Genomic DNA, 18,707 nt, shown 5'->3' with positions numbered 1-18,707 from the left:
ATTGATCGCTCTAATTTTCTCAGCTTTAGGATCTAGATGTCTCACTCAGACCAATGACACACAAAAAAACTTTTTTTTCAGTGCAAGTGTTTTATTTTCATTGTTCTGTGTTTACTTCCATTCTGTCTTGTGTCAGTTCCTTTCCATTTATACACACATTTTCAATATTACTTACTTCATAAATATATTCATATGGTCACACATATATTAAAGGAAAACATTGATTGTGATTTAATGAATAAAGATTACAATTTTGTATATATTATAGGCAAACCAATGTGTTTTTTAAAACCATTAATATTTTACCTCTATTTATGAAGTATTTCTAATTAAGAGTGAATAGCTTTTTATTGCTAAAAAGAAACAGCACATATATTTTTCTTACCCCATTGGCTATTTTTCCAAATGTTTAAAATATTGTTAGATTTGTACTTAAAACGGGGGGGGGGTTCTCCCAATTCGGAATGCCCAATTTCCGTAGTGATTCGACCTCAATCCGGATGGCGGATGACGAATCCCAGCTGCCTCAGCATCTTAGACCGTCAACCTTTGCATCTTATCACGTGGCTTGTTGAGCACGTAGCCACAGAGACATAGCACCCACGCCATCCACCCCGGCATCCACGCTCAACTCACCACGTGCCCCACCGGGAACAAACCACATTATAGTGACCACAAGGAGGTTACCCCATGTGACTCTACCCTCCCTAGCAACCAGGCCAATTTGTTTGCTTAGGAGACCTGGCTGGAGTCACTCAGCACACCCTGAGATTCGAACTAGCGAACTCAAGGGGTGATAGCCAGCATCTTTACCACTGAGCTACCCAGGCCCCATTATAAGCATATTTGTTTATATTTTCACTCAAAAACAAGACAAAAATGACTCATTTGCTATTTTTTTTCAGTGAGCAGATAAATATAGATGCAGTGGTGTGTCAAGGGCTTTGAGGTCACCTACATTTTCTTCCTAATGCTTTTGGTACTTAGGTCTTAACCTGCTCTTCATAGAATCAGAATCTTGATTTGAGGGAAAAACCACTTTGTAATCATTTAATGCTTTTGTTTTTGTTAGCAGTATGAGGCAGTGACCACTAGAAGGCAAAGTGATGTAGGAAGCAATGATATGCTCTGACTTCATCTCACTGTTCTCAAGTTAGCTTGAAGGAAAATGTTGCTATATTTTTGACATAGATCAGTTAGATTTACTTCTCTAGATTGACTTGCTGATAATCTATACTTGTAGCCCTCTAAAAAGCAAATAGGTTGATTGCTAGGTGTCTAGATATTAATGAAATATGTGTCTTGAAAAATCTCCAGTCTCAGGGGACTGGCCCGTAGTTTTTTAGCCAATCAGAAATGCTCACTGCCTGTTAATCACTGTGGACATTATGGTTTGCTTTCTGTAATGTCTTTGGAGGATGGAAAGAGGGTGTGGCTTAAGTCTGAAGTTGCTTACTGCACCTTTAAAATGGTTTTGCAGGTAGAGAGTGTGTGGGGGTTGCTAAAACATTCTGGTTCTCTTAGACTAATGCTGCCATTATTTTGGTTTTGTGCCATTTTGCCCATTTAAAACTGGGTCACATGAGCTTTACTAGAATGAGCATGAGCAAGAGAGCCACTACGATAAGCAGGAAGTTGAGCAGCAGGTTTAGTCCTCGGTTATTGATCAAATCCATATTGGTCAGATCCAGAGTTATCTGGGCTGGAGAATTCAGGGTTTATGTTCTTCAGGTGAAGCTGTGGTGCTGTGTTATCCAAGCGTCTTCTACTGAAAGGTTGCTTGCAGGACTTGTTTGCCAGTGAAAAGGAGGACGAGCAGGTTACATTGCGCTGACGATCTCTCACATGCCGTGGAAAGAGCTAAACATGATTGACACACTGATATGAGTATATTTGACAAGACAGAGAACATTATTTGAACAGCTCTTTCAAAAGACCCCATGACATTACTTTGCTATTTCAGTTTTCTTTCCTGTGTTGATGCATTTCATTTTGAAACGGGAAACAGACCTGACATATTGAAGGGCTTGTCATGCCTTAAAACGAAGCAAATAGGCTTTGGATATGCACTTGAGTGCAAGATGAGTCATCAATATATTTGGTCCATTTTCCCAGAAGAGAAATACTGCACATTTTAAATCTGCAAAAATGTCGTGTTGTCAACGTTTTAGAATACGCTTAACACTTAGTTTAATAATTTTAAACCATGATTTTACCTATACATAATTAACATTTACATTACATTCATAATGTTAGCCAGAGGGGAACTGGCCCCCACAGTGAGTCTGGTTTCTCCCAAGGTTATTTTTCTCAATTAATCTACATCTTATGGAGTTTTGTGTTCCTTGCCACAGTTGCCTACAGCTTGCTCACTGGGGTTATTAATACAATTATCATTTAATTATTTTTAAACACTATTAAAAATCGTATTTTATCTAAATTACACAATGATGATTCATCGACTTTATAGACATTACAGTTTTATCGTCTGTTAATGCTGATATTCTGTAAAGCTGCTTTGAAACGATGTGCGTTGTGAAAGGCGCTATACAAATAAAATTGACTTGACTTGACTAGAATACAATAGCATATAGATGACCTCAAAGCTAATAGATATGGACTATATGCCACAAAACACCAATTTTGATTTCATGGGGTCTTTTAAGGACAATAACTGCTGTTCTTTTTGCTATGGAATAGTCAACCAATTTAACATTACTTCATTATGAAATTCGTGTTTTTTTTTATCGTATGGTTTCCTTTTGTTTACGTGAACAAGTTCAGTTAGTGGTGTTAAATCTCAACCAAAAATGAAAGCAGCACACTTTTTATTACATACATGATCAGATTATGTTGTGTTTATTGAGCAAGTTAATTTTTGTTGGGCACAATGCATAAAAGAAGACAGGGGTTTAAAACAACGTCTATCAGCCCTGCAAGTGGCATGCAGTGATGGTGACTGAGAAATGAGACACACTTGCATGCAGCATCAGTTCACAGTGAAGACATTTTCCCCCAGTCAAGAATGTTTTTTTTTTCTAATTTCTACTGCAAATTGGAGCCCATAGCTATTGTATCCTGCTAATTCTCAATTGAATTGTGCTATTCATTATTCATAGATTCAGTATTTGAAATAATGATTGACCGAAATATCGGCCAGGCTGGTATAAACTACTTTTTCTTGATTTAATTGTGCTATTCATTTTTAATAGATATTTGTACTAGTGATAGACCGATATATTGGCCAGGCCAATAATATGACTATATCTCAAATGAAGTATGCTATTCATTATTAGTAGATACATGTACTAGTGATGCACTGATATATTGGCAAGGCCAGTAAATATGACTATTTATATAATAAGTTGTGCTGAAAATGTATTTTTGATAGGCCGATATATCGGCTATATAGACCAATGTAATGCTTTAAATTGATGCATTTAATTTCAGCTAAATGTGTAAATCTCAATTGTTATAGTTAAATTGTAGAAGCCTATATCTCATATACATTTTATTGGCCATCTAGTTATCCGTTGAAAACCCATTTCAATCAGCTACTAATTTGTATGTAGGATTGGCATTCTGTGTTACTGTGATTGTGCTATTTACAAACAAATCCATGGACTAAAATCATGCCATATAACCTAACTTTTAAACTACCCAAAACCCCTAATAAAATAATAAATAGTTTCATCCTACCCTCCCACCCCTCAACGCAATTGGCTCCTCTGTACATTCCTTCACCCTAATTGGCTAAAGGGTAAACTGTGGCCCCTCCCGCTCACATTAGCAACACAATGACGTAGATGAGCAGCAGGCACATGAGGATGAGGCAGAAGTTGATGAAGAGCTCCTGCATGTTCTGCTTGGCCTGTTGGGGAACCTCCATAGTGGACACCCGGCGTATGGCTGCCCGTGTGATGTGCTGTACCTTCTCCATGCAGAGACACTATCGGCAGATGAGTTTAGTGCACAGAAAGGGGAGGGGTGCTGAGCAGAGAGGAAGGAAGAACAGCAGTACTACCACAAGGTGGAGTGGAGAGCCGTGGTAGGAGGAAGGATGCTGGTTGTCGCAGTGACAGGAGATCCGGTTGCAGGTTGACGAGGATGCTGAGGGGAGGGAGCAGCAGATAAATAAGTGAATGTGCATGCAGTTATCTTATTCTGTTTACAGGATATGAGGGAGTTAAAAAGCTAGATGCATCACAACAAGCAGAAAATGCGTTTGGTGTGAACGGCCCCTATGGGATAGGTACATTCTGTTCTCTACCCTCAAATGTACAGGATTTCTGTGCCCTCCAAAGTCTGTCCTGTTTTCACAAATTGGAGTTTGCAACCTCATCCTAGGATGCAGCTTTAATACATGAATCAAATAAAAGTAAAATATTCTGCCCTGTTATAAGAAATTCCTCTTTCTCTTCACAATTTTCACTTGAAAGGTTACTTCACCCATAATAAACATCTGTCATCATTTACCCACCCTCATGTTGTTCCAAAACAGTATGAATTTGGCAAACTTGTATAACTTTGACTTTTTTCCCTGGAACACAAAAAAAAGATCTAGACTAAATGCCTTAGTCACCATTGACTTTCATTGCACTTTATTTCTATTAAATGAAAATGAATGGTGACTCGGGCTGTCATTCTGTCTAGCATTTCCTTTTGACTTCCAATAAAGAAAGTCAACATGAGTAAATTACAGATTGTTTATTTTTGGATGAATTATTACTTATTTTTACTTATTTTGTAGATCATTTCAGCTTTATGTGTGCTTTCTGTTTTTATCAACTTTTGACTATTTAAGAAATGTTAAATTAAAGTCAATAACATAATGACTACATTTACATTTCATTACGTAAATAAATGTGAAAACAAATGATTTGCAATTTTCTTTTTTCTATTTTCATCTATTTTACCATATATAGCTGCCTTTACTGTGCATTAACAGTGTTGCATTATGTGTAAATTATTTCGGAACAGAAAATGGCCAAATGGCAGATGTGGGAAGTGTTTGGAAAATCTGCAATGTAAGACAATCAGAGCAATTTATTGCAAGTTTAAATGGCTTTATTTACTGTGTAGGAGTGAGCTTATATTTGTCTTTATTTATCCTGTCTTGGCACAGAGTAAATAAAAAAAATGGCTTCAGATAGATGTTTAATAAGCACAAGTTTATATGTGTAAAAAACAACCTAAATCAGGATTTATCGCTTTGCTTCCAGAAAGATTAAAGGCAGCCCTGTTTTTCCCAAAAGATAAAGTGCCCTTAATTATAAGTCTTTGTGTATAAGAGGAGCTCGTTTCTCAGACAATCTTATCTCTCTTATTCAGACTGCTGCTCAATCCTGTCTCCTTAAAATCTGTAGGGAGGATCAGTTTTAAAGATGCGTTCGGCATTATCATCTCCTGAGTAACATCACGTACACGGGAGCACCTGTTGTGCTGTATTCTAATGGGCCGTTGTGTGACATTATCTGCTTTGCCTGGGATTCTTACTAAAGGTTATTCTTAGGAATGACCTTTGGGGAACACAGTATTCCATTACAATTGTGGCCAGCCCTTATCCAGAATCCTGAGGGAGCCTGACTCTATTTTACCATCTAGAACTTATCGCAAAGAGGGTAATGAGGGCCTGGGATGTTATATGGGGTATGACTGTATGCAGGATATACAGCATTCCAGGGAAATGTCCGATTGGTTGTTTTAAGATTGATCTGTTATGTAGACTTGTCTTCCTCTAACAGAAAATCTGTTTCTTTGTCTCTCAAAGACATGAAACAGTCTCAAAGACATGACACAGGCTTTCAGTATAGAGCACATGGTATGTTTTTGTAACTGTATTTTCACAATTTATTAAGGGGTGCTAATCGGATGTTTCATCGCAATACGATTATATTGATTCTCTTGGCCTGCGATCTGATATTTGCCGATACATTAAAATCTGCTGCGATACGATTTTGATTGATTAGATTCAGAGCCCTGCAATCGATATTCCGATATTATGTGCCTATTTTACACAATCAATAAAAAAATTTTTGCCCTCAAATGCAGCCAAAATATAATTTGGATATTTTACTGAGCTCTGAAAAGTGCACATTTAGTATCCACATTGGGACTTCCAAAAAAAATTAAATAAGGTACTTCAGATGTTGAAATTTTTTTCGCACTGATCCGGTCACTGGTCTGGAGCTCACGTTTTGCGGGACACACTCGCACAGATAGAGGAGCACAATTTGGCTGCACAGACCCTGTGCACATCCTTGTCCCACATGTAAAACGTATGCGCTCATAAAGTGAAATTAATGTAATAAGGTTGCTTCATCACCTGACGGATATGTGTATGGAAGTGGCTGACATGACAGTATTAAAATCGTAAAAAAATTATATATATATCGATATTTATGCATTGTATCGCTAACATTGGATCGTTGGTCATTGGATTGATGCATCGTAACACCCCTACAATTTATGTAATTCTAATGAAGCCCTATTATGCTTTTGGGGATTTTAACGTTCTTTTAAATGTGCAATATAAATGTTTGTGCATGTAAAAGGTCTGCAAAACTAAAAAGCACAACGTCCACGCAAAAGGGAGTTACACTCTTCCACAGAAAACACTGCTCCTGAACTGCCTGAAACGCCTGGTTTGCAGTCCAGCCATGACTTCCGTGACTTAACCAGGTCACTATGTAACATATTTGCATAATACCCACTAGGGCTGGGACGACGCGTCGATGTAATCGATGACGTCGACGCAAAATATGCGCGTCGATTCGTCAGACCAAAACAAAGATGGCGGCGCCGGAGAGTAGAAGCAAAACGAGTGGCTCCTCAGACTACCAGAAGTGCAAGGCGCACGCACTCGTTCATCTAAAGTGTGGGAATTCTTTAATTTAAAAGGAAAAAATTATGTGATATGTCGTCTTTGCAAAATGGAGATGGCTTTCCATTCTAGCACCACGGCAATGCACCAGCACTAGGGCTGGGATGACGTCGAAGGAAAAAAATATGTCGATGCAAAATATGCGCGTCGAATTGTCAGACCCAAAACAAAGATGGCGGCGCCGGCGCCAACACGAGTGGCTCCTCAGACTATCAGAAGTGCAAGGCGGCATGCACTCGTTCCTCTAAAGTATGGGAATTATTTAATTTAAAAGGAAAAAATTCCGTGATGTGTCATCTTTGCAAAATGGAGATGGCTTTCCATTCTAGCGCCACCCGGGAGCAGCCACAGATGACAGAGCACCGTAAGTTTTTTTTCAACACCCCACTTTGCACTCGATGTTGGAGTAAGCTATAATACGTTGTCGACACCTAAAGTTTTCGCTTATAGCTATTAATAATGCGCTTATAGCTATGAATGTCGTGAAAAATACATAGAGGACACTGACAACGCGCTGACAGACAGGACCAAGCAGGTAACATTTAATAAAGTCTCAACTTTCAAATTTGGTCATTCAAAGAAAATTAAACCATAAATAGGCCTACTATTTTGTTGCTCTTTAATGTGTCGTGACAGATTGCTTCAGATAGCATCAAATAGGCTAAACATGAATGTAAGCCTACATCAGAAGGACTGTTGTTTTAACCGCGGAAAGACGTCAGTACAGTAGCGTACAATCCATTATTCAAATTCAAATCCACCGACGTTAATCTTCTCTCTCCTGACTACTTTGTCGGACAAAAATGCCGTATTATGATTGATTGATCAGATCGCCAGTCAATCAAACTCCCGGCAAATGTTTTTTTTTTTTTTTACATTTTATACACCCCTACCCCCGATGAAACAGGTATTACCGGTGTTGTCACAAGTCGTTAATCGAATCGAAATCGAATCGGACTGAAAAAAATTAATCGTTAGATTAATCGATGCATCGAAAAAATCATCGCTAGATTAATCGTTTAAAAAATAATCATTTATCCCAGCCCTAATACCCACGATATGTACAACGAGCCACATAAAAATCATTTTGTAAAGATTTACACTTACTGAGCTCTTTATTAAGAGCACCTGTACACCTACTTATTCATACGATTATCAGCCAATCGTGTGGCAGCAGTGCAATGCATAAAATCATGCAGATACGGGTCAGGAGCTTCAGTTAATGTTCACATCAACAATCACAAAGGGGAAAAATGTGATTTCAGTGATTTCGACCGTAGAATGATTGTTGATGTCAGACGGGCTGGTTTGAGTATTTCTGTAACTGCTGATCTCCTGGGATTTTCACGTACAACTGTCAAAAACAAAAAAACATCCGGTCAGCGGCAGTTTTGCGGACGGAAACGCCGTGTAGATGAGAGAGGTCAAGAGAGAGAGGTCAAGAGAGAATGGCCAGACTGGTTTGAGCTGACAGAAAGGCTACGATAACTCAGATAACCACTCTGTATAATTTTAGTGAGCAGTTTAGCATCTCAGAATGCACAACACATTTAAAAGTTTGAGAAAGTAGTAGTTTGTTTTACATTTTGATAGTTGAAGGGTTTTGTGGACATCAATGGATCTTATTCAGGGTAGATGCTATATTTTATTTGCATGAACAAAAAAAACTTTCCACTGGACAAAGAATTCTGGAAAACATGGGTCGTGAAAACATTTGATTCAAGATCATAACCTATTGTTGAACAGACTATAGCCTACTTCGATCTCTCACAGTCTCGTTTTCATTTATGTCAAATTGAAAAGGGTGTTTACCCTGACTAAAGTCTACAGTGTGACAAGTCTTCCTTGTGGCCAGCTGGCCAGTGTCACTGAAGAAAGAGGTTAAGTAGATTAGTGAGTGACAGTGAAGTCTGGAGTGGAATAGCCCTTCCAGGCGCCCAGCATGGCGCTCATGTAAACACGCTGCAGGTGACGACAGACTTTGGAGAGATGTTTGTCAACACCACAGTGTACAAGCATTCCAGCGCTCTAATGGCTAGTCAAAAGCCAATTCCCCATCACCACTGGGAATGATAAGACAATTAACAGTCTCTATTGGAGGGTACCAAGCAGGTCATTTCCCTCTTCACATGTCAAGAGAAAGCCTTTCTCATATGGTTATTCTCAGCAGCTTTCAAAGTGCATGACTGATATACAGTAATGAGTGATGTTTTAAAATTGACTAGTTGGTTGCTAGTCAGCCCTGTATAATTAGGTTGTATTTGGGTTCACCTGTCCTTGAGTGGATGCATTTCTTGGGGGAGAGTTTACATAAAGACACGTTTTTAAAAGTTGAAGTAGGGCAGTTAACAGGACACATTATTAAAATTTGGAATATTTTAACCTGACAAGGCATCTTAAAAACACTACACTCTTAAAGGGATGCAGCCAAAAATGTCTGAATGGGCATGATCGTAGAGGAAGTGCTTTAAATGGATCAATTTAAAGAAGAAACTTTTTTCCACAAAGGTTTTACTGTGCTAACAGTTTTAAAGCTAAAACACAAGTTAATTAAGTCTACCTGTTTCCTCCAGCATCTTCACAAGGTCCTTTGCTGTTATTCTGGGATTGATTTGCTCTTTGAGGTTTATACTTGCGTACTATTGTTTGTACAGATGAACATGGCATTTGGAAATTGCTCCCAAGAATAAACTAGACTTTTAATGTTTGCATTACATAACCAACTGCATTTACAGACTTTTTTTCTAAGGTCTTGGCTACCGTAATTTATTTAGATTTTCCCATAATTTCAAGCAAAGAGGCCCTTAGTTTGAAGGTAGGCCTTAAAATACATCCACATGTACACCTCCAATTGACTCCAATTAGCTAATCAGAAGCTAATTGGCTAATTATCTAAAGGCGTGACATAATTTTCTAGAATTATCTAAGCTGCTTAAAGGCACAGTTAACTAAATATGTACAATTCTGACCCACTGGAATTGTTATAGTCAATTAAAAGTGAAACAATCTGTCTGCAAACATTTGTTAGAAAGATTACACGTTATGCACAAAGTAAATTTCCTTTTTCATTACTTCATTATATATATTCTCTCTCTCTCTCTCTCTCTCTCTCTCTCTCTCTCTCTCTCTCTCTCTATATATATATCAGCCAAAACATTAAAACCACCTGCCTAATATTATGTAGGTCCCCCTCGTGCCACCAATACATCACCAACCTTCATCTCAGAATAGCATTCCGAGATGCTATTCTTCTCACCACATTTGTACAGAGAGGTCATCTGAGTTACCGTAGACTTTGTCATTTCAAACAAATCTGGCCATTCTCTGTTGACCTCTCTCATCAACAAAGCATTTCCATCCACAGAACTGCTGCTCACTGGATGTTTTTTGTTTCTGGCACCATTCCGAGTAAATTCTAGAAACTGTTGTGTGTGAAAATGACAGGAGATCAGCAATTACAGAAATACTCAAACCAGCCCATCTGGCACCAATCATCTATGAGATTATCTAATCAGATTATCTAAATGATGATGAGCGAGGTCAACAGAGAATGGCTAGACTGGTATATATATATATATATATATATATATATATACACTGGCGGCCAAAAGTTTGGAAAAAATGTACAGATTTAGCTGTTTTGGAATGAAATTGGTAGTTTATTTGACCAAAGTGTTATTCAACTGAAACACAAAGTATAGTAGGATATTACTGACGTAAAAACAGCAGTGTACACTAAAGTCTTAAAAACAAAGGACAACTAACTGGCTCTAACAAGGACAGAAAGAGATGTGGAAGGTCAGATGTACAACTAAACAAGAGGATAAGTACATCAGAGTCTCTAGTTTGAGAAATAGACGCCTCACATTGAATTCTACCTGCTCAACACCAGATTCATGTAAAGAGAAGACTGCAGGTCTTATGGGAAGAATTCCAAAGAAAAAGTCACTTTTGAAACAGAAAAACAAAAAGAAATGGTTAGAGTGGGCAAAGAAACACAGACATTGGACAACAGATAATTGGAAAAGAGTGTTATGGATCGTAACCCCATTGAGCTTTTGTGGGATCAGCTAGACAGTAAGGTGCATGTGAAGTGCCCGACAAGACAGCCACATCTATGGCAAGTGCTACAGGAGTATCTGGACAAACTGACAGCTAGAATGCAAAAGATCTGCAAAGCTATCATCACTGCACATGGAGGATTTATTGATGAGAACACTTTGAAGTAGTTTACACATGTTTTTTCAAATTGTAAAAGTAATTTTTCACTTATTAATGTCCTGACTATACATTGTGATCAGTTGAATGCCACTTTGGTGAATAAAAGTACCAATTTTATTGCATAAGAGCAAAATGTTCACATTATTCCAAACATATATTGTATATATTGTATATTCCAGATATAGTCTGTTGTTGGACCATAATGACCCATCCCTGATTATATGAAGATTCATTTTCAAGTCTCTCTGGACATCTTTTGGCAAAAACAGCATCTCATTTTCATAAGAATGCACAGAGGTTGTCAAGAATTTGAGAAAAAATAAAACAAGCAGAGCAAAAATAGGATGGAATCACACCGAAGATGGACATCATCTCAAAAGCTGGCCGGAGAGTTCCCAAGCCTGTGCATGTTTATGTAAGTTTTTTATTCTCTGCTGGCAACTTCCCTGTACAAATAAGTCCACTTGAGGCAGAGCGAGTATACTTAGTTGGCTTCAACACTTAACTTTCCATGATGGCATCGCAGAGCAATGCAGTGCTTTTTTTTTTTTTTGTAGCTTGGTGATGCCTCAGAGGGCATGACAGTTAAACAGGTAGGACGGATTCATTTTGGGTATGCAGATGTGACAAAGAATAGTAAAAATTATATAATGTAACTGCAAATTTTTGTGAGCATCAAACTACTTTTTACCATCTTCATCGCAAATTCTATTGCTGCGAGGGCAACACAATCAGATTTATGCAGCCTGTGGCCTGTTCTTGGCCTTTGTTGTCCTCTGTATGCTGTTAAACTTTCCTGCTCTGCAGGGTTGCAGAAAATGCAGCAAGCACATTTAAAGGGATGTCAGATCTCCCACTTGAGTGCAAATGTTTTTTTTTTTTTTTGTATGGATCACAGTCACACTAGGTCACATCTTCTCAATTTGTGTTCGGAGAAGAATGTCTCTGGCTCGCTGTTTATCGTGAGTGCACAGAACTGCAGTTATAAAGGCCAACGAACAGACCCAAACATCCGAACTCAAAACTGATTAATTGATGATAAATCGATGACACTCTACAATTAGATACTCCATCCCCCATTGTGGATTATGAATATAAAATAAAATGGGCAACTTTATTCAAGCAATTAATACATTTTCAACATATTTTATTTTGCACTCTGATTATTTGACTATAAATGTGTTTATAAAATGTCTAGAGTATTTTGCTGCTCACACACACACACACACACACACACACACACACACACACACACACACACACACACACACTATATACACTGTATATTAACTTATGGAAATGCATGCAGTGGCTCCAAAACTTTTTAACACTTTTGAAAGTCACATGTAGGATATTCATTGCTTTTGAAGCAAAATATCAAAGCAAGAAGCATCTACAAACATCAACAGATGCTAGACCTTTTTGCAGAATTAACATACTTAATAAATAAATAATTACATAAAAATATTTTAAAATGATAAAGTAATACACTCTGTAAAAAGAATATTTTAGTGTGAGTTTACAGTAAATTCCTGGTTACTAGTTGCATTACTTCCACAGGATATTTTACAGCAGTATTTCTAAATATATTACAAATAAATGACAACTGTATACTGTGACTTCACAGTGAACTGGACCAATAGATTACTGTAATGTAGTAGTGCTGTTTTGTAGAATCACAATAAAAAAGAACTTTTGTTAATTGTCCCCATCATTGAGTTTTGTATGCTGAGTGTTGATATCTTGTGTGCCTGACTGACAACTCATGATAAAAGTTAATGAGCGATAAAACCAACTATATTATAGCCAAGCTTTGCTAACATCCCTTCCTCATTGTTCATTTAAAATGATACTTTCTTTACTTTCAAATTATCACATGGTGTAGTTTATACATCATGGGCCGACATAAAGTCAACCACTAAATTGACCATTTTCTCCATACATTACATAACGATAAATTGTGTTTTTAACACAATTGCATCAACAGGGAGAAATGTAATTAGAAATAAACAGAAGGTCCCTTCCAAAGGGAACACTAAACACCATTACAGTTTTCACAGTAATTTGTTGTGTTGTGACAGAAAATGACCCATTGAATTTACAGTAAAATTCTGAAAACAGTATTTTATTGTAAGAAATTACTGTTAAATCTTGTAAAATCCTGGCAATTTTTTTGTGTAAAAATAATAATTATATATATATATATATATATATATATATATATATATATATATATATATATATATATATATATATAAACAAATTTAATTTTCTATTTTTGCAATTACTTTTAACAGTTCCCAAGGTCAGGTATATTTTTATTTTATTTCTTTTTTATCATATGAAACCTAACAAACACCTTTTTGTGAAATGTTTTGCTTGAAATTTGTTTTTGCTTTTATTTCCTAAAAATAATTACCACTTGGTTTGATATTTTGTTATACAGTATGATGCCATTTTTAAGTGTGTCTTACTGTAGGTGTCCAAATACATTTGGAGCCACTGTATCTCCATTCATTTGCAAGAATAATTTATAGTCTATTTGACCATTCCTTCACCTGAAAGAAGTGAATTCAATAAGAAAATGTTGCCTACCTGAAACTGCAGATAGACAGCCACAGTACTGAAGTTCAATCCTGGTACTCTGATTTTCCTTTAGCGGAAAGCAGGTTCTGTCACAGAGATGTGGAGCTCGAAAGTTTATGGATGGAAAAGTGAAGGGGTGGAGGTAGGAGGAGAGATGGAAGAAAGGAGATAAGTAGGAGGGGTCTGATCTCTCTCATGTTTTCTCTCATTGTTTATTTGGAGGCAGATCTACAAGGCTTTATCCTCCGATATGAAGAGCATACCAGAATCAGGTTCTAATGGAGTATGTGCTGACTGCTAAACACATGCACAGTGTTGACTTTAAAGACCCAATGCAAAGTCTTGCATTTGTTGTTTTCCCCATTATTTAAAGAAATCGTTTACCCAAAAATGAATTCTGTCTTCATTTACTCATGTTGTTCCAAACACATATGACTTTCTTTTTTTCTGTGAAAAACAAAAGAAGTTAGGCAGAATGTTAGCATCAGTCACCATTCACTTTCATTGAATGGAAAATTATGCAATGAAAGTAAATGTAACTGAGGGTGTCATTCTGCCTTACATCTCCTTTTGTGTTCCACTGAAGAAAGAAAGTCATGCATGTTTGGAACGTAAATTATGACTGAATTGACTCTGTAACTGTATCCAGCAGCTCACAGTCTTTGTGATTCCAGTTGGTGGATTAATACAAATATCCTCTCAATTGTGCAGCCAGAACATTGTGTGACTTAACTAGCCATAGAAAAGAGGAGACCTCCTAATAGTCCAGGAGCCTCTATAAACCAAGGGCATCCTCAAGGGGCACTGGGAACTTTACTGATGATTTTTGCTGTTTTTTTTCTCCTTTGGGCTGTTTTATCTCAGAATAGAACTCAAACAAAGATTTCCCTTCCTTATAAGGAGCTCCATTTGACTGGAGTCATGAGTCATTTTAAAACAGGCCAGTGGTGAGGACATGAAGAATGGAGAAGCATTTCGATGGCATCCAACTGTAGCTTTGTCTCTGGCCAATGCAAAACTGTTTTTGGTAAGGTCCAGACCACCACCCCTGCCATCTCCTGACCAAAATCTGTCTTTGAAATGCACACACACTGGATACCAATGTTGGGTGCCAGTACACGCCAATAGAGCAGATCTGTTAGGGGTGGGGGGTGGTGGTAAATACAACCCCCCCCCAATATTTATACCATGATTAATGGAAACAAGTAAGTGCTTCACGCCAAATCTACGCCCTTGTGAATGAGACAGTGTGAGTTTGTGCCAGGGCTATTCAATTGCAGAGTTTAGTTTCAACCCTAATTAAACACACCTGCCTTTAATTTTCAAATAGTGCTGAATGCTTTGATTAGTTGGATCAGGTGTGTTTGATAATCCTTCTGCACTGAGCCTATGCTGTAGTCTGATGTGCACCTCTCCAAAAATGTAACAACAAGCCGTGTTAACACAGATTACAACAGCTGTGATTGGTCCGGTTTAACCAGAGGCCATCCCCCAGGATGACAAAAAAGATATCTGAGGTAGCTGTGCATTTTCTCCAAAGTTATTTTAAGATCTATGCACTGATAAGAGATCTTGTCACATTGCATTTGAACTCATTTAGTTTTTCGGAGCATCTGCTGTTTTTATATTCTGTTTATGTTTCATGAAGTTGCAAGTGAAATCACGACAAGACAAATCAGTTTGCAACTTTTAAACTCTGTGCTTTTTTTTCCTCATGGCTGTTACTCAATATATATTTATTATGTAAGTGACACAATACTTGTATTTTAATCTGTATGATGTTTTATCCATATGTTTGACAGTATGGTGTACAGTAAAATATTTACATTTTATGAAGCGGAACACTTCTAATTTGTCAGCAAATTAAAAAGCACCTGTTAAGAATTGGTTGCTAATATGCATTGTAAAGTCCAGCTTATAAGCTTTAAAATGACACCCATTTTGTGTAAGTCAAGTGAGATATTTATTAATTTTACGGGGCCTTTCTTTTCAGCATGGAGTGTTAAAGAATGCCAAAATATGTATTTTTTATTATTATTAAAGATGAGCAATCATATACTATATAACATACTTATTTTCGTATGGCAGGCAACATGCATAATAAATAATATGTTTATTTATGAAATGTATAATTATTTCAGAAATTAAGAAATGTTTCTCTCAATACACTATCAGTACTCACAGAACCACGCAAACACACCAATATAGAACTATAAACTAGAACAATGCAGAACTATTGCCCACTATTTGGAGCCTACGTCTTAGGTTCGATGCAGAAGTATATATCGGCCTTAAGCTGGTGGTGCACCACCTTTCTTTCAGGTCTTCCTCAACATTTTGATTCCCCATGTACCACCTCAAAAGAACAGCATTGCTTTTTAGCAGTTTTTGGATCTGGTCTGCAGGTGTTTCCATCAGGCTTCTAAACTAGCTTAACCAGCAATACTTTCATGGAGTCTTCGTTAGAAAGACCATGCTGGGTGACCACCTTTTTTTCTCTCCAAATTTTGGTAATGAACCAGAAAGACAAGCACTAACCAGTAAAAACAATCCTTGAGTAGCATGGAAATTTATACTTGTCTTTGGGGGTGGGTGATACAAGTAAAAAAGTGTATTGCTATATTCTTGATGTTTTTGTCTAATAACAATATACTGTATATTGCTAGGGGTGTAACGGTTTATCGTGACACGATGCATCGTGGTTCAAAAATGTGACTGCGCATCGTGGATGCGTGACTGCTACGGTTGGCCCAATTTGGACATTTTCACTTAGGGGTGTACTCACTTTTGTTGCCAGCGGTTTAGACATTAATGGCTGTGTGTTGAGTTATTTTGAGGGGACAGCAAATTTACACTGTTATACAAGCTGTACACTCACATTGTAGAAAAGTGTCATTTCTTCTGTGTTGTCAAATGAAAAATGATATAATCAAATATTTACAAAATATGAGGGGTGTATTTTTAAATTAATTTAATTTAAATGAGTGACAGTGTGTAAGCAGCATAGGTATCTTAATAATTCAGTATTTTCTGTAAACAGAATTATTAGCTAATATTTCCATTTAAGGGAACAAACTGTTTTGCATTTTCCTATAAAGTAGAAATAATAATATTATTATTTTTTGTATACATTTTCAAGAAAATTTACTTTTCTTGATTTGGGCTTAGTTTAAATAATTGTGAAACGAGTTCAGTATCGTGAACCAAATCGTGAGATGAGTGAACCGTTACAACCCTTTATATCGCAATATGAAAGTGATTGAAAAAATTATTAATTACAAAATAAAAAATTTTACAGTACTTTTTTTGATTGAAAACCATGTCCAGAGAAATGTTAGACCTGTCATGTACATTATAATACATTATAGTATTTAGAATATACAATTCTCAAACATGTCTACTGGTTGACACATTTCTAACAGTATATATGATTTAGCCAGTATATTTCCTTACCTTAATGTCTTTTCCAAATGCAACCCCTTCAGATCATCTAACTGATATGGCATCACCAGTTCCCTGGATCTATTTGAATGCTAATTATCATGTTTTGCAACTAGTTTGTTTGTTGTAACCTCTATTATAATTGCAAAGGAAAGGAACATGGTATGCTGTTATATTTAGTAAACATAACACATGCTTATATAGTTCTTTATGGACAACCTCATTGCAATGGAGGAGGTCAGTCCTTACTGGGGACCTTGCTCACTGTACCTCGTTATAGAGTGTTTATGGCATGTAAATGTGTTGTTGCCATGTGCATGAATACACATTGTCCAGTCGCCTGTGTCAAGCCTTCCGGCCAGTACTGGAAAGTTTGCTTGTTAGGTGCAATACATCCATCTCTCACTTCATTGATCAGCCTAGCACATTCAGTCTCTGGATTCAACAGCATGCCACACAAAGGGAGTTGCCTTTGCATTAAGACAGTTTTCGTGTTTTTATACATAATATGGGGCAGTGGTGGCTCAGTGGTTGAGGCTCAGGGTTACTGACCGGAAGGTTGGGGGTTCAAGCCCCAGCACCACCAAGATGCCACTGTTGGGCCCTTGAGCAAGGCACTTAACCCCAGGTTGCTCCAGGGGGATTGTCCCTGTAATAAGTGCACTGTAAGTCGCTTTGGATAAAAGCGTCTGCCAAATGCATAAATGTAATATATTTTGTTCCATTATATCTTGAGAAATTTGCATTGTTTATCCACAGAGGTTTTTAAATGTTGGGGAATCCTGGAATGGTTCACAAAAAAAAAAAAAGTAATTTACTCACTGTCGTACCATACTAAATTTGACCATTCATATTGCTCTATATACTAAATTTTCTGAAGCGATATGATATCTTTTGTGTGAGGAAAATAACAAATATTAAGTAATTAAGTCAGTCATTCATTGAAAAGATCAAACTTAAACAAGGGTTTAATTTATGAAGCGAACATCACTAATGCTCTCTCAAACACACCAAGGAGAGCTAAGATGGATATCAGTATTTTCGAGAAGGATATAGAGCTTTAAATAGGGGCAGGAGTTTAAAACCACCAGCAAGGTCATACAGTCATAACCCAACCATTACCCTAACACTAACTGTGGGTGGAAGTGCCGCCACCCATTTGGAGTAGGCCAACCCTCTTCTTTACTAAACCGCCCCCTTCAGGAGATCTCCGGGCTGCAGCAATACCTACTTGGGATTTTCAGTTAATAAAACTTTTTTTTTGGGGGGGGGGGGGGGAATTTGCATGCCACTCCCAGGTATAAAAAACCACTCATTCTGATTTATTCTTTGGAGCCGAGCAGTGTCGATGAAATCCACTGCTGTTCCATTCACCTCTGGCGAAACACGCTGCTGGATATATGGCGCATTGAAGCGGGTTCTCACCCTCTTGCACAGATAAGTGCAGAGAACGGCCTTTTTTTTTCTTTTTTCTTTTTTTGGGGCGGGGGGTGAACTGTCCCTTAAAATGAACACCTCAAGACATCACCTAACCGTGCTTTGAAAACTGACAGGTGATTAATTTATAACACACTGC

General features: G+C 37.4%; 2 protein-coding genes across 3 annotated transcripts in view; one reads left to right on the top strand and one right to left on the bottom strand.

Annotated features, from left to right (window-relative positions):
* The window catches only part of LOC127621854 (centrosomal protein of 85 kDa-like), an 89,742-nt gene that overhangs the window by 48,543 nt on the left and 22,492 nt on the right, over nt 1-18,707 (top strand). The gene's annotated exons all lie outside the window — the stretch shown is intronic.
* On the bottom strand, nt 82-13,846 carry LOC127621855 (cardiac phospholamban-like). Its single transcript, XM_052095629.1, has 3 exons — nt 13,700-13,846; nt 3,700-4,110; nt 82-1,860 (listed from the first exon to the last, which is right to left on the bottom strand). The coding sequence occupies exon 2, from the start codon at nt 3,938-3,940 to the stop codon at nt 3,782-3,784; it is 159 nt and encodes a 52-aa protein (XP_051951589.1). The 5' UTR covers nt 3,941-4,110; nt 13,700-13,846; the 3' UTR covers nt 82-1,860; nt 3,700-3,781.

Source organism: Xyrauchen texanus, chromosome 28 (genome assembly GCF_025860055.1).
Source record: "Xyrauchen texanus isolate HMW12.3.18 chromosome 28, RBS_HiC_50CHRs, whole genome shotgun sequence".
Classification (NCBI taxonomy): domain Eukaryota; kingdom Metazoa; phylum Chordata; class Actinopteri; order Cypriniformes; family Catostomidae; genus Xyrauchen; species Xyrauchen texanus.
The sequence above is the reverse complement of the archived record's forward strand: the minus strand, read 5'-3'. Positions and strand labels throughout refer to the sequence as shown.

Bases quoted from the DNA above. Each gene is read 5' to 3' on its own strand.
- LOC127621855 (XM_052095629.1), bottom strand. From the start codon at position 3,940: ATGGAGAAGGTACAGCACATCACACGGGCAGCCATACGCCGGGTGTCC.